General features: G+C 35.4%; 1 protein-coding gene across 1 annotated transcript in view; it reads right to left on the bottom strand.

Moving 5' to 3' along the window:
• The window catches only part of LOC150076212 (prestin-like), a 402,991-nt gene that overhangs the window by 53,385 nt on the left and 331,719 nt on the right, over positions 1–17,887 (bottom strand). Inside the window, exons 14-16 of the mRNA XM_090387581.1 lie at positions 14,647–14,716; positions 10,390–10,499; positions 5,930–5,960 (exon numbers count right to left, since the gene is read on the bottom strand). Of these exons, the coding sequence (XP_090243707.1) occupies positions 5,930–5,960; positions 10,390–10,499; positions 14,647–14,716 (211 nt within the window). The remainder of the gene's footprint in view (positions 1–5,929; positions 5,961–10,389; positions 10,500–14,646; positions 14,717–17,887) is intronic.

The raw sequence follows: 17,887 nt of genomic DNA, 5'->3' as shown, positions 1-17,887 counted from the left end.
TGCCCATCTGCACTGCTCAGCAAACTTCATATTTGACTGCAGTTACCCCCAGGTCTTTTCCACTTTCAACTTCCCTGAGTGTAGTACCACACAGTTCATATGATTCTCTTTGGTTATTGCTACCCATATACAGTACTTTGCATTTGTCAATGTTAAACTTCAGTTGCCACTTCTCAGCCAATTTGCCCAACTTATCTAGATCCAGTTGGAGTAGAATACTGTCTTTACTGTTGTTAACAACCATGCCAACCTTTGTATCATCTGTGAGCTTGGACGTTAAACCTGATATACCTTCATCTATATCATTGATAAATATACAAAACAACAACGGCCCAACACCGAACCCTGAGGAACTCCACAAATAACATTTGTCCAAGGCTGTCAACGTTGTCCAAGGCTGTCAAAGTAGTGTCCATTGATTACCACTCTCTCTCTGTCGTCTCCCACTCAACCATCCCTTTATACATTGTAGCAACTTACCCTTAATGCCATACCTCTCCAATCTGTACAGCAGTTTTCCCATGTGCAACAGTATCAAAAGCTTTCCTGAAATCAAAGTATATCATATCAAAATTATTTTTGGCATTCAGTTCCTTTGTGAGCACATCATAGTATCCAATCAAATTGATCAGACAAGACCTCCCTTTAACAAACCCATGCTGTGTCTTAACTATTACTGCAGTCTTGTCTAGATGATTCCGCAATGCTTCTTTAACCAGTGATTCCATTATTTTCCCCAGAACACAAGTTAAACTAACAGGTCTATAGTTACTTGTGTCAGCTTTTGAACTCCCTTTGTGAATTGGTGATACATTTGCAAACCTTCAGTCCATGGGGAACTCCCTTGAGTCCAAGGAAGCTCAATTATGGCTAAGGGTTTGCTTACTTCCTCTGCTGCCTCCTTTAATATTACTGGATAGATCCCATCCACTCCAGGTGCCTTCCCTATGTTTAACTTCAATGATTTTCTGGCACTCCCCTCATTGAATAACTCCTCATGTGTGAATTTAAATGCAAATACTCATTCAGTTTATCAGCTACCTGAGCATGATCATCAATAGTCAATCCATCTATGTTAAGTGGTTCAATCTGATTCATCCCTTTCCTTCTAGAGTTTACACAACTAAAGAACTGTTTGCTGTTTTTCTTTGTATCCTTTGTCAAAGTTTTCTCATAATCTGCCTGGGGCTAAATGATGGGGAAAATGATGGGGCTATGAGAAACCGGATGACCTAATTCAGGCACATGTGTTTCCGAAGACACAACCTTGTACTTCTCTGGAAATGACAACATACACCAGCATGGAGTGGGAATCCTAGTCACCAAGGATATCTCCAAAAGTGTTCTCAACTTTGTGCCAAACTCCGAGTGAATAATGTTACTCCAGCTGAAGGGACAACCTTTAAATGTCAACATAATTTGAGTATATGCTCCGATGGCTGATAAGGAAGATGTGGAAATTGAATGTTTCTATGTGGAGAAAGAAGTAGTCAAACTAACAAAGAAGCAAGATCTAAATATTGTTATGGGAGATCTGAATGCTAAGGTTGGAAATGGTAGATCTGGTGAAACTGTAGGAGAATTTGGTCTTGGAGCAATGAAAGAGGGGATTGGCTGAAACAATTTTGCCAAGAGGAGATGATTGCTAACACCAGGTTTCAACTCCCCAAGAGAAGGCTCTATACATGGAAGTCGCCCCTAGACAGCACACAAAACGTGGTCAGAAACCAAAACTGACTATATCATGATCAATCAGCATTTCCCAAATGTATGAAACAGTATGAAAAGCACCAAGACATACCCCAGTGCAGATATTGATTCAGACCACAATCCAGTCATAACTGAGATCAAGCTGAAATTGAAGGCTACGAGGAAAAAGCAACTGATGAAGAAAGTTGACTTAGAGAAGTTAAAAAATCCAGAAACATATCAGTTAATGAAGACATGCCTTAATGAAAGAATGCAACACATCCATAGACAGGAAGAGAGGGGAGTGGAAGATCTTTGGAAGAGTTTTAAATCTGTTCTGACTGAAATGAGCTCAGAAGTTCTAGGTTATGGAAAATGTTTGAAGAAGGACTGGATGACAGATGAAATTTTGACACTCCTGGAGAAGTGCAGAGCATTTAAGAACTGCAATATGCTAAGGTACAAGGAGGTGAACAGATTGATTAAGAACAAAATTAAAGGAGCTAAAGGGAGCTGAATCACAGAGAAATAGAAATTAAAAAAAAAAACATGAAATCATCATGTTTTTCTCTGCAAGAAAAACATGATTTCAATCTTCACAAAAAGATTAAAGAGATGATTTCAGGAATTAATAGAAGGAAACAACCAACTTCAATCCGAAATGACAAAGGTGAGATTATCATGGAAGAATCAGAAAAACTGGACATGTGGACTAAATACATAAAAGACCTCTTCACCACAGTGAAAGTGAGTTAGATGACAACAACAATGCAGTAGTAAAGCCATCCATCCTAAAATCCAAGGTGGAGAGGGATTAAATCCATGGATTAAATCAATGAAGAAGGGAAAAGCCAGAGGACCTGATGAAATCACAGCAGAAATAGTCAAACTGCTCGACTACAAAAACACCGACATTCTTGTTGAATTATTTAACAGAATTTTTACGACACAGGCAACACCCCTCGGGGCTGGCTGACATCAACATTCATCACTCTCCTCAAAAAACTTAACACCAGTACTTGTGGAGACGTCAGACTAATCAGCTTGATGAGCCAAGTCCTCAAAATGTTCCTAAAAATAATTCAAAATCGAATTTTCAGGAACTGTGAGGAGTTGTTGGATGATCAGCAGTTTGGGTTTAGGGATGGACTGAGTACAAGAGAAGCACTATTTTGTGCCCAGGTCATGATGCAAAGATGCAGAAAACAACAGATTGATGCCTATCTTTGTTTTATTGACTTTGAGAAGGCCTTTGATTGAATCTGATGCACCAAGCTCATCAAGATCCTTGAGGAGTCTGGCCTTGATGAAAAGGACATCCGAATAATCAAACACCTCTACAGGAACCAAACGGCATCTGTTGTAGTTGATGGCAGAAAGACAGAAAACATCAACATTGAATGTGGAGTGAGGCAAGGATGTGTACTCTTACTCCCTCCTGTTTAACATTTACTTGGGTGTCATCTCAAGAGAGCACTAGATGGAAGAAATGAAGGAATATCTGTCGATGGTAGAGTAATTAACAACTTTCGCTATGCAAATGACACTACTTTGTACAAAGGGCATCTCAGCCAGGTGGGCAGGAGCAGCAGTGCATAGCACACGCTTCTTGATTAGACCGGGGTTCCAGCCCTTGACCACCAAATACGGAGGATGCGGAAAGGTCAGGGAATGACCACCACATATCCCCGGAGCAATATGGCCTTAGTTGCTAATGCTCCTAAAAACCAAATAACAACAACAACTTTGTACAACTAATATGCAGGATTTACAGATACTCCTCAATCATGAGAGTGAAGAAAGTGAAATAATGGGCCTCGGGATTAATATCAACAAGACTAAGCTTATGATCCTTAATGGGGCAATGCCAGCACCTTCCCTCAGGTTAAACGGAAGGCTGATAGAGAGAGAGAGTTGACAAAATCAAATATCTAGGCTGTTGGTTCAATGACAAAAACGAACCAGATATGGAAATAAAAACAACAATTGAAGTGGCCAGGCAGTAGTTTCTTAAAAAGAGATCGGCATTGTGCAAGGAAACCTGGATCTCCACCTTAGAATCTGGATGATGAGATGTTGTTTGGCCAGTTTTGTTACATGGACACTGAAAACTAACACCTTGAAAAAACTAGAAGCATTTGAAATGTGGACATATAGAAAGAATACTAAAGATACCATGGACGGCAAGAGTGACCAATGAGTGTTCTGCAGAACACTGGGAAAACCCATGAATTTCTGAAGGACATAAAGAAAAGAAAAACGGCATATCGTGGACACCCAATGGGGAACAGCAAATATGCAATTCCAAGGCTAATTGAGGGGAGAATGGAAGGAAGAATAGACCTGGGGGAAAAAACGTACATCATGGTTTGATAATATTAAGAATTGGGCAGAACTGAACACCAAGCAGCTATTCAGAGCTACCAGAGACAGAGAGACATTTGCCATGGTGGTTGCCGACCTCTATTAGGAGATGGCACACAGAAAAGAGAGAAGATTATCAGCAGTGATTTGTCATGCATTAAGAATCTGCAGATAAAAGAACCACTAAGTAGCAGTGATCACATTGTTTTGATGCAAGATTTACTTAAAGATGTAACTACCATAAAGGGTGGGAAAAAGAAGGGTTTTTTTCTTTCATAAAGCAGATTACAGTTGTCTCAGACAATTTTTAAATTCTGTACAGTGGGACCAACTAATGATGTTACCAACAACAAATTCTACATGGGAAGCATTCAGGGAAAAAATCATAGATAAAAAGCTACTAGGCTTTTTATCTCAATAAAGAAATACTGTTCAAGGCTGAGACCTATATGAATGTCAGATGATCTAATGAGACAGATGGTACAGAATAAAAATGCATGGGATGCATATAAATCAGGTGATACAGAAGGCCTATGGTATATATAAACTAGTCTGCAATCATCTCAAAAAGGGGGTTAGGCAAGCAAAGGCAGATTTTGAGAAATCTCTGACAAAGGATGCAAAGAAAAACAGCAAATACTTCTTTACGTATGTAGACACTAGAAGGAAGGGGATGAATCACATAGGTCCACTTGATATCAGTGGTTTAACTGTTGACGATCTGATCAGGTTTCTGACAAACTGAATAAGTATTTTGCATCTACATTCACATATGAAGAATTCTTTAGGATGCCAGAAGTTTATCAAAGTCAAACAGGGAGCAAAATGAATTTGCAATAATTGAGCGAAAGTGGAAGAGAAATTGTTGAAGCTGAACATATAAAAGGCACCAGGGATGGGAAAAACTAGTTGAGTGTCCTGTGGGGATTCTCTCCATCTTTTAATTCCAATGAATCAGCTCTCTCTCATACTGAGGTGTTCTCAAAATCTGATTAACATTTTTGCTACAATATATGTATTATGGTGGATTTTCATGGTTCTTCAAGTCCAGTAATTAGTATTTCATCCAAATGGATGAAATACTAATTACTGGGCTTGAAGAACCATTTTGTTCAGTAAAAGTTGCCCAAGACCAATAAACTTGGCCATAGAAGATAGCCCATTATCTCAATCTCCCTCTATCTGGAAGAGACTTGACACCAGGCCTTTTTCCACATTCCGTGGAAAGAACATGTTAATACACTGTAATTTCCATATATGGTATAAAATATGCCAAATATCACTATAAAGTATATAATCATTATAAATAATTAATATTAAGAATATTAATTATTTAAAATGATTATAATACTTAATAGCTAATAGTAATCTAACCTATTGAATACTTTTTTGATAATATATAACCACTTTCCACTTATGGTAACTAAACACCATTTCAGATAAGAACTAAGAACAGCTAAAAACCACAAACGCAAAATCCATGGAAGCTGACGATGCACACTTTCACTATGCTTGAAGATTCTTAATGCTTTTACTTTAAAATTTATATTTCTACTAAATACTGCTGATTGTTGATTCACAGCCTTTTATCAGATCTTCTTGCCAGGTTTCACAAATTGGGTACCTTATGATTTTTATGAGATAAATGAAAAAAATACAAGTACTTCTAGATAAGGAAGTGTTATTTATTCAAAGTAGTAAAATACTGAAGCAACTTATGAATTTTGACTGCCAAAAGTACTTTTATGAGAACTCAATATCTTTATAGAAAAAGCTTTTGCTTTCATTAATACAAACTTCAATTTGCAAGCCTAGTAAGTGCTTTTATATATTTTTTTATATTTTATCTTTATATTAATAAGCATCTTATTCTTACCTGAGCATATTCAGAAGCTGGAATTATTATTCTAAAGAAAAAAAAGATTATATTTTTGATAAGATATACAAAATAATAGCAATCAGGAAAGAATTATTTCAGGAATTACAAGCTATCAGATACAAAAAGGATATATAATTAATAAAAAATAATTATAATTACAGACACATATTTAAAACTATCAAACAGCACAAGAATTCCATTTAAAAAAATACTAATCAAACTTGAAAATATAATTTACACAAGATGTGCAATTTTTTAATATCAAAAATTAGGCCCATAAAAGGAATGCAAACTATTAATTAGCAGGCATATATTCCTTTCTGGGAAAAAATATTTCACATGGTCTGAGTTGATATATATATACAGTAAGACCCCTGTATCAATGGTGGATACATTCCAAGACCTACCGTGGATGGCTGAAACCATGAATATAAGCGAACACTTGCTGACCCCACATATAATGTGATTTTCTTGTACATACATACAGTCAGTCCTCGTATAAGACGTGTTTACACTACACAAATTCAATCATACATGATTTACAAACAGGGAAATGATATCGTATATAACACAAACTGAATTCACTTATGCACGATTCACCTTTGTGTTTACAAGAAATGGCAGTCGAACACAGAATCACCCGAACTGAACGCAACACGATAGGAATGAAGAGAAGATTCTGAAAATGTATTTGTGTTTTTTATATCAGTGAAGTGGAAACACATTTCACCATAATAACGTAAAAACCCACACAATTCCAGCCATCGGTATTATCGCAAATGCAATTAGATCGAGTTTACTACCAGTTTATAACAGATTCCACTAGCAGAAATGCAACTGGAAATTGTTTTTATTGTTTTATGGTAGTAACCCTCAGAAATGTGCTTTAGTAAAATGTGAGCTAGTGAGGTGTTAATAGTGTGTCTCTGCCTTTACGGTGTTGTTTATTCAGTTGCTACATGCACACAGCTTTGTTTATGTGTATCAAGCGTGCCTCCTCATTTTGTAATTGTGCTTTATTCCCTAAAAATGAGTAAAATTCTTAAAAGGTGTGAAGAGGAAGCATCCTGGTGAGACACTACAGATTCCGAGAGAAAAAGAAAAGCAATATCAATAAACAGAGGCAGTCAAAAATTCTTACCCGGGGAAAGTTTTTAGTGGCCTCACACTAGTGTTTATGGCTAAAATCACACTGGCCTCCAGCCCACCGGGATTTCCCCAGTAAGGCTTATGGCCAGTCCGCCTCTGTTGATAGAGAAAAAATATGAAATTGTGAAATGCTTTGAGCAAAATGAAAGACCATGTGATATTGCATGTGCTACAGGCCTAAATGAGGCAATGCCGAGAATTACAAAGAATGCAGAGAAAATAAAAACAACTTTCATTGCAGGAACAACTCAAAGTGTAATTAAAATTCATTAGATCAAGACACAAAGAATTGGAAGAGATGGAATGGCTGTCATCTGTCTGGATAGAAAATCCAACAAAAAACAAGTTTCCTTATGATAGAAGCAAAAGCATTAGCAATATTTTATTACGTAATAGTCATAATAAAATACGTAAGTATTTTATTATGGGTTGGATACATTTTATTAGGGTTGGATACATAAGGTTGTATTCAATGGTAGAAAATTTTTTTATTCAAATTTGTTAATTTGATGTCAGTTGGGTGTCCAGGAGCATTATCAAAGATGAGTAGAACTTTAAATTAGAGGAATTTAATTTTTTTCATGAAATTTTTGAATTCAGAGATGAAGCAGTCATGAAACCACTCTAAGAATAATGCTGTGGTAACCCATGCTTTGTTCGTGCTCTGAAACATGGGCATTTGATTTTTTCTTACCTCAGCACATCGCGGTTCATGGAGATATATAAAATACATAGGCTTTACTAGTCTCCTGAAGCATTGACACACAGAAGAAAGGATTTCTGCCACCCTAAACCAGGAGCAGTTTGGTCATTTTTTGAAAGAAAAGTTCTATTTGATATTTTTTTTTCCAGAAGAGTGAAGTCTTATCAGAATCGAAGGCCTGTTGTGGCAGATATTCTTTCTTCTCAATAACCTGATGTAGTCATCAGTAAACATTTGAGTTGCTTCATGATCCACTGATGCTGACTCACCAATGAGCTTTATGTTGTGCAAACTGTGCCTATTTTTAAAACTATTGAACCATCCCTTTACTTGCTCGAAAAGCAGAAGATGGTCCTAATTCCTTACACTTCTGCATGTTGAAATGGTTAAATAATTGCTTTGCTTTCTTGCGAATAATGGAACTATTCAGAGGGATTTTCTTCTGCACTTGATCCTCTATCCACAAATTAAGAGCTTTATCCATTTGTTCGATTGATTTTTCTCACACTTATGATACCAATTTTGCACTCATCAGGACATCACTTGTGACACTATCTCTTCCCAATTTGTGGAAAAATTTCCACTTTCATCCAGTGTTCAAGAGTACAATCAAGCTGACAATACAGTACAACTATGCATATCAATCAGAAACAAAAAAAAAAAAAACTGGCTCATCTCCCATCTCATGTTTGCAGGATAAATTGATACCTTACACATTAAAAGATTATTATTCAGGCTCTACATTCTGAATAAAGTATGTTTTTTTGCAAGTGCCAAAGCAATGGGAGAATGTTTGTTGTTGATTGGCGAACATTGTCAGCCTGTATTTTGTTTTGCATGACTTGAATAACTGACTTAAATATGTTAATAACATCACCTTGTAGAAATGTATCAAGAAGATTCACATTTTACAGATCTCCAAGCAGGTGCTTGGAGATCTGTAAAATGTGAATATTACATCAATAAGAGGTTTACTATATACTCTTGTACTTGTTAATCAGTACTGCAAGATCTATTAAAATATAGCCTGAAACCACCAGCCAAGACAACCAATCTATTAGTAATTAAAGAATACATAAAACCTATGCATCTATTCTGTTTCTCAATAAAACAGTGGTTGTGTGGGATCCAACAGCTCCCTTGCAAAGAGAATTTTTCTGCAAAAATTGTTGATTCAGTATTAAGACTGAAACTTTCTATAATATGTTGACTGTTCTCTGTCTCCATAATAGTGTAGTATTGGGAGAAAGTTCATGACAATGAACGTTCTCCCAATACTACACTCATTTGGAAAAGTCTTCGCTTGATTCCTATCAATGACTGGAGGAATTTAGGCTATTGTAAGGTGATCTCAGGTGGAGGAAGTAGGGTTCTCCCTTGTGAATTACTGCAGGCTTTTTGGATAGCACACGATGCAAGTCAGCCCACGAACACACTTCTACAGGCATAAGTTACTCTTGGGAGCGTTACCACACTAATAAAAATAAAAATATACCATCCTAACTAGATGGGCAGTTTTGCTGGAGTAGTTTTTGAAGTGGAATTTTATGGTTTTTCAAATAAAGTGTGCGAAAGCACTTGTCAGGTGCCATGCAACCTTTCTTGCAACTATTTTCAATTAGCAGTCCTGCAGTACCTCACTGGTCTCCCCAAAATTTTTTTTTATTAAAAAAATATGCAGTGTGTATGTGTGTGTGTGTGTGTTTCTGCTTATATATTATAAGCAGAAATATATGCATGCAAGATTTTTAAATTTTGCATCCTTAATGATTATATTAATTGGAAAATAGAAAAAACAGACTAATATTTTTATGTTTATAGCATTTTTTTTTAGCAGAACTAATAAAAGTTTTGTTTCATTGAAAAGGATGTGTAAAAAAATGTGGTTTTTAACTTTTAAAATTTTTCGTTAAACGATAAATCATTGCATGTAATTATGAATGCAATTCATTAACAATAAAAAGGTCAAGCACTAGTATGAAGCACTGGTCAAGCACAAAAAAAAAAAAAAGCTTTTTTTTTTTTCATAAATGAAAAAGAATTTTGGATACCTGTAAGGTTCCTGTGCAGTATCTCATAGGTTCCCAAACTTTTTGGGGTACGACCATTGCCATGTTAAATTACTAAACCTGAATAACATAAGAATTCAAAACGGAGAAAAAAAATTACATTCTTTGGACTGATTGAGTACAATGTTACTCTTGATTTTTAAGGAGTCCTTATGTGCTGTAATGTAATAACTAGATCGTATGTATAGTTTAGCTTAATTTTTTTTTTTTTTTTTTTTTTGGTAGTTGTTGGCGCATTGGCTTTTGTGGCCATAATGCACCTCCCAAGGTTTTTGCAGTACTTTGATCCAAGCCTGAGGCAGGATTCGAACCCGCGACCTTTGGGTTGCCAGGCAGGCACTCCACCCACTCGGCTAGCCCGGTCGGCCCGAGAGGCGAGTGCTGAAAATTAAGCTAAGCTATACATACGATCTAGCACAATGTTACTTAAAGTGGATAATGAATATTATTGCTTTTCTTAAGAGAAATGTATTCATTGATATTTAAATTATATCATAAAATACACACACATTAAAATGCTTGTTTCTAATGAGTACCTTTGTTGAAGTTTGGTTAAACGGCTGATTTCAGATCTGAAGTACTCTCTGTTGCCAAAATAAATGGATGCTCCAAAGTGACAAATTTTAACACCTGGAATTTCTCTTGCCTTAAAAAAAAAAAAAAAAAAAATTAGTAAAAAAAAGTAATAAAGTTTTAATATATGGATTATGGCATTTTGCCAAGATTTTGCATCACAGAATACAATATCTATGCAAAATCTTGGCAATATTTCTGTGATGCCCAGATAGTAACGGAATAGTATATAGTAGTAGTAGTAGTGGCATGTGATGCAAGAAAGCAAATGTATGAGCTTATGCAGCATCAGCCAAAAAAAAAAAAAATCACACCATTCCCTCCAAATGCCTGTCCAGTTCCTCCTTAAATTTATTCAACCTATCAACTTCCACAACGACAGATGGAGTTTGTTCCAGCAATTAACCACCCGCTGGCTAAAGGAAAATTTCCGCACATCTATTCTACATCTGTCTTTTCTTAATTTGAATTTATGCCCCCTTAGATTCGTAATCTGAACAAGTGGAAGGATCCCATCAGAATTCAGCGTGCTCAACCCATTCAAGGCCTTATATACCTCAATCAGATCACCGCGCAGGTGCCTAGTCTCCAACCACTGCAATTTGCAGAACTTAAGCCTCTCTTGGTAAGAGGATCCCTTCATTGCCCTCACCAATCTTGTTGCCCTTCTCTGTACATATAGAAGGAAGGGACAGTCATCCTTCCTTTCCCCATCATGAGATGGGGAAAACATCTCATGCCATCAAAGAACCTTATCTGGGAAGTCACATTTCACCAGATACACCATGACTGTCTATCTTCATCCATCTTAATCTGGCATTACTACTGTCCAGTCACATCCTCCATAATAAAGCTCTGGCAGTACTTGTGCACTGGACATGTAGTGTAAACTGACCATATTCAGGGTGATCATAATGTAATAACATAAAATACAGTAGCCTCCTACTGTATTTTATTAACTAGCCCCGATGGAACCAGACCTCAGGCTGGATAACATAGCTGGTTAATCCGAAAACACATGCAAAATACCATTTACAGGTTGTAAATTAAATAAAAAATATATAATATAATATGTTGTATATAAATGTTTAATAAACATATACTTAGATAAAAAATTGATAATCTTCATTTGTCTTTATGATTTAATTTCGTTTTTTGAAGCAAAATCATGCCACTTTTTCATAAGAATTATATCAATGGCAGATAAATTATCTTGCTGTTTGATATATCTTATCGCAGTTTTCTTATTTTTCTCTTTGTCAGTGTTTATCTTGCTCTTCATTTGTGGCCTTCGGTTCATCATGACAAGTGTTTCTTGACTAATTTTTTCTTCTTTGGATTTCTTTTTACCTATAGGTTTTTTGGGCTTTATCACTTTCAGAAAGTTATAATATTCCTCATCGATATCTTGGTCCTGAGCAGTCTGCAGAAGCCCAAACTTGTTCTTTAGTTCTAGTACATACTGCTTTTTCTCCTCTTCTGTTATCTCAAAGACCTTCATATTATTTACTCAAGTCAGTTTTTTTCTTTATTTTCACACAACTATATGAAATGTGCATCTTACCATTCTGTGATCACTTCCAACATTTACCTTGTTCAGGATGGTAACATCATTCACGATGTATCTTTTGTTAGTGAGGATGAAGTCGATTTCATTAGTTGTTAATCCATTCCATCGTGCTCTCATTACTAACATTCCTCGAGTGCAAATTCCACAGGTCTTTCACCTCTTTCATTTCTTTCACCAATTCCAAAATTTCCTATAGTTCCCCTTTCTGCACTGTTTTGTCTCATTCCAACTTTAGCACTGAAGTCCCACATAATGATAGTGTAGTGTGTTTTCTGCTCATCTAGAAGACTCTCAATTTCGGAGAAGATTTCTTCAGCCTCTTCATCATCATGGCTCAATGTTGGTGCGTAAATCATTATAACCTTTAGCTTGTACCTCTTAGAAATCCTGAGTAGTAGTCTTGATACCCTTGGTGATGTACTTTTGAATTCCATAATGTTGTTTTTGATATCTTAATGGACCAGAAAGCCAACTCCACCTTCACTCCTTTCACTCTTTCCATTGGTGTACAGCAGATTTCCACTTGATAATCTTATAAGTGATTCATTTCTTCTTCTTTCAGCCAAACTGATGACATTCCAATTCACATTTTCTAATTCCTTTTCCAGCTCTAATATCCTACCTTCATTGATGAGTGATCTTGCATTGTAACAGGCCAAGTTCAGTTTCCATGCATGGCAGCCTGGTTGTACCCAGAGATCCTTAGTACCCTCTGCTTCCACTCTGATCCTCTTGCTGCCATAAGAGGGGAAGTGAAAGCCGCTCTCATTACCATTGAGACAGTGTGAATGAGTGGATTTTAGGGAGGCAGGCCAACCGGACATTCTCCTAAATTTTCTGAAATAGAAAGATATTGGATCCATCAGTGTTTTAGACTGAGTGGCTGATAACACACAGAATGCCTGTTCCCCTCTAAGCCCCCAGTTATATACTCCTCGATATCATGTGCAACTTATTGAGAAGGTTTTCACAATATGAGATATAATTAACATGATGCCATTTATATACTTTGGGTAGGGTGCTACATATAAAAATGATGCAATTGCACTAACCCATATGTCAATAAACTCCCATGTAGCTTGAGGCCTTTGCCCAAGAATGGTTTTTGCCCAATCTTAGTCTAAATTACTGCACACCATCAGGCATCTCTCATATTGTGGAGTTATACTTCATAACTGACTTGTCACAATTGCAATCAGGGTGAACCGAAGAGAGACCAAAAAGCCTTGAAATGGTGCCATCTAGGTAGTGGTATCTGCCAAGAATAAGTAACAATCGTCTTCTCCATGTGTTACTTATTCGTGGTAGTGCAATATCATGGCAACTCTTGAAAGTTTTTTTTTTAATATGAGATATAATTAAACGATGACATTTACCTACTTTGTATAGTTTGCTATGTATAAAAATGATACGATTGCACTAACCTGTAAGTTACTTATAACAACACCAAGTGAAATGACAAGTGATCTCTCTCTCTCTCTCTCTCTCTCTCTCTCTCTCTCTCTCTCTCTAGTTTTGTTGGAAAATTGTTTTAATTTGCTTAATAATAATGCATTTGCATCACTGATATCATTCTATTCTTATAGAAATGAAATCCATTGTTCCTCATTTCCTTTATTTGAAAATTGAACATTATGCAGAATAAATCATATTTTGTTTAAAACAGGTTTATTTTTCACAATACTAAAGACTAATAGTTACAAATAAGTTACACTGAACAACAAAATAAAAAAATAAAAAATTCTTCGGTGAAGTTTTTTTCATGCATTGTGGCCAAAACAAATCCAAATAACTAATTTTAATATCTATAACTTTTTCTATAATCAGAGTTATAAAAATTATCATTTTTATTAAATTAAATGGTAATTTTTGTCCTCTACTTGAAAATCTATATTATGGACAAGTCAGGAGCGGGAGTGCAGCAGTAGTACACGCTCTTTGAGTAGACCGGGGTTCAAACCCCTGACTGCTGAATACGGTCGATCTGCCAACCCGCACTGGACCAGCGTGGCAGATTATGGTCCATTGCCCTCAGCATGAATTGTTGAGGAGGCTTCCAAACTGCAGTGGGTTGATAATGGCTGCACTTTACTTTTTTACTTTATCACAAGGACAGATAAAGGCATCTCCTGCTAACATTTTTCACTTAATATGGTATGTGAAGACTAACTTTAAAGGAATGCTTATTTTCCTGGAAATCTTTAAATTTCACACTCTAACAAGGGAAAACAGTAAGAGGACAAGACAAAAGAAAATCGCTGAGTTCATAAAACTAAAATAATATATCACATATTCTTGTTCCATTTAACTCACAAATCAGTTAAATGTAACAAGAATGATAATAACCAAGTTTGTTGATTGTTATCATTTGAGTTTGTTGTGATGTATAAAAAAAAAAAAAGAGAAGACAGAGATAAATTACATTTTTTTCCAAAGGGGAAAAAAATCTAATAATTTCCAGAAGAAAGCCCTTTCAAAGTTATTTGGAAAGGCTTTCTTGCAACAATGGATTGATACTCTATCCTTTTTATAATTTTTTTTGATAATCTGTGTGTAGCTTTAGCCTATTTGAATATTATGCATACAACATAATCAATAGGGTCAATTTCACTTGAAAATGAAAAACAAAATGGCAACTCATTTTACTTACATCAGGATATTTTTTTATATTGCGATACAATTCTGATCCTGCTACTTGTCCTAAAAGACATGTCTCTGGGCTAAGAAAATTAAAATTTGAATCACATAAATGATAATAGCATAATATAAAAAGAACAAAATTTTTGATTAACTGTATTTAAGGATAGATAATGCTTATATCTCGTCAAGAAAATAATAATTTTATACACTGTTAATTTGCTATAATGGCTGTGTAGCAAAATATAATATCTGTTTAGCTTTATTATTTGTAATTATTCCAAATTCTTCTCTAAACAGTTTCTCCTATATGACCATCAGAATATGCCTGCTAACGTGGGGCACCAACCAGTCAAGATAGCACTCAATTACTTAATATCTGTCCACTTCAGCCTTGAAGTTGCAGTTGACCATACTTCATCACTGAATTATGCAGTGATTTTAAATGCTTTAGAAAGTCTAACATAGGAGTATCCCCTCCCACACACTTCTTAAGCAACTTCCTGTCATGTTCTCAGCTCTCTAGTTATGCTAGCCTTTAACATTGTATTTATACTGCCATATGTTATCTTCCATTTTAAATGTTTTAATAAAGACATTTCCTTCATAAAATTTACAAATTTTCAAAACAATGACTCCACTAGAAGTTTATCATTCTTCACCACAACCATTCAACTTGATTTATGTAAACCAACTTGATTTATTTATGGTGGACAAAATTTTGGCTGGTAGTGATAGAGTGTCATTATATGGCAGAATGGTTGATAGACTATGTGTGCAACTGGTTAGTCAACAAGTTACTTTTAGAAAACTAAGATAACATTATAAAATTAAGAATGTTTAAAAAAAAAAATTTGTCTATTCTATTAAGAAACATTTAAAAATAAGCCAAAAACCCTAACAAGTTACCAAATAGTGAAGCAGTTAAAGCTGCTTTCACTCTTTGACAAGTTTCTCAATGCCTGGAGTTAAGTGAGTAGGATATATATGCCCTGATCTCAAATGATTCTCTGTGAAATCTTTTAGTTTCCCCATGCATGTGAACTTTGAACTCAGTTTAAAAAAAAAGTGTGAATCACAGAATGGAATTTTTAAAGCAAAATATATATATTTTTTATGTCTATAACATGGTGGAGATGGGTTTTGTTCATATTTTTGATTTTGGCAGAAAAAGTGAAAACCAAAAAAGTAAACTAAGCATACCTTCTCCCACCAATACATCATCCCTTTTCTTTTCTCTTGTTTGTACTGGAAACTTTGACATAATGCACACTGTGTCTCAGTCTCATGCATTACTGTCAGTGCACAAATCAATGATTTGTTCATATTAAATTTAATAATAATGTTATTTTGTATTTTTTAAATTAAGCCATGATGAATAAAAAGTTAAGTTAGAAAATGACACTCTCTTAGTTATTTTAAGAAAGATGAAACTGATAAGCATAGTAGTGAAGGCATCAAATCAACAACAGGGTCAGTGATTTCTGACAAAGAAATTGTTCATCTAGTGAATTAAATTCTGAACAGTCTCTTTCAAATATAAAATGAGCATCTAAACACTACTAATCAGGTAATAAAAGTTTTTTATCAGTTAGTGGTGAAAGACAATGGGATGTTCCACGTTTATGAAATACAGAAAGAGATTGTCTGCAAACAAGGAAGTGACTGGGGTGACTATGCCGTGCACAAGACTTCGAAAAAAAAAGCTAGATTGACCACAAACAAAAGTTACACACTGATTCTTGTTCAGATATAATTGGAAAAAAAAAAAAATGTACTAGAAGGAACTGGGTTCGATCAAACTGAAAAGGCAGAAGCTTTAAGATTTGTGTATTCGTCAGCAAAAATCGAGTTACCACATACTATTTGAATTGCTCAAGCATTGCAAGGCTATGGGCTGTTCCTACTTAAAATATCTTAATGTTAGTAAAAATGCAAATTATACCTCAGAAAGAATAATTCAAGAGTTGCTTGAAATTTTAGCATCACAAATTAGATAAAAAAAAAAATATTATGCAGAATATTTCTGCATTGTATGTGATGAAACTACAGACATCTAAGTTTTAAAACAGCTGATTATGTACATTAAATATGTTAATCAACTTAAAAAAGAGGTTAGGGTTAGTGTTGTATCAATCTACAATAACACTGACAGTAAAGCTGAGAATATAACTAACAAAGTAATTTAAACCCTTGACATCTAGGCTTCGAAATTTATAATCTAGTGAGCCTGAGATCTGATGGAGCAGCTGTCACGATTGGGAAACAAAAGGAGTTGAAAAACTACTCAAAGATAAAACGGACTCACAAACAACTATCATTGTGTAAACCACTGACTGGTTCTTTCTAAAGTGCCAAAGCAGCTGTTAAGTGATTTATTTAGTCAAGAGTTTAATGATATCGTCAGGCAACTGTTCTTCTTCTTCTTCTTCCAAAATGCCTCCATCAGGAGGTCTGGTTTAACTCAGATCCAAAATACACTGGAACAGTCCTCAGATTAAACTTAAAATAACTAGTGGCACTATATTGCTGTCTGATAACTCATAATGGTAGTCTCATGACTTAGCATCAGCAAAGGCACATGACGCAAGAAAGCAAGCTTATATAGCATCAGCCAAAAAAAACCCTTATTTCACCAATACACTCACTCCAAATGTTTGTCAAGTTCTGCCATGAATCTATTTAAGCTACCAACTTCTACAAGTTGGAAGCATTCAAGGAATTAATCGTGGAAGCTACTAAAAGTTTCATACCTATTAAGAAATATTGTTCAAGGTTTAGGCCTAAATGGTTATCTAATGAACTAATGAAACTCGTAATAGAGAAGAAAAATGCATGGGATGAATATAAATTATCAAGCGAATCAGAAGCCTATGGCAGATATAAGCTAGTCTGTAATCAGGTGACAAAGGAGGTTAGGCAAGCAAAGGCAGATTACGAGAAATCTTTGGCAAAAGATGCTAAGAAAAACAGCAAGGATTTCTTTACTTATATAAACTCTAAAAGGAAGGGGATGAATATGATTGGCCCACTTGACATCGATGGTTTGACTGTTGATGATCCTGCTCAGATAGCAAACAAACTGAATGAGTATTTTGCATCTACATTCACATGTGAGGAATTATTACAGTTTGAAAATGGAAGAAGGTTATCAAATTGTAGCAGTGTGCTTAATGATTTTGTAATAACTGAGAGCAAAGTGGAGGAGAAATTGTTGAAGTTAAACATAAGAAAGGCACCTGGGGCGGATGGGA

Source organism: Mastigoproctus giganteus, chromosome 13 (genome assembly GCF_048544385.1).
Source record: "Mastigoproctus giganteus isolate SK-2022 chromosome 13, ASM4854438v1, whole genome shotgun sequence".
Lineage (NCBI taxonomy): Eukaryota > Metazoa > Arthropoda > Arachnida > Uropygi > Thelyphonidae > Mastigoproctus > Mastigoproctus giganteus.
Note: the sequence above shows the minus strand (reverse complement) of the source record. Positions and strands in the feature narration are given on the sequence as shown.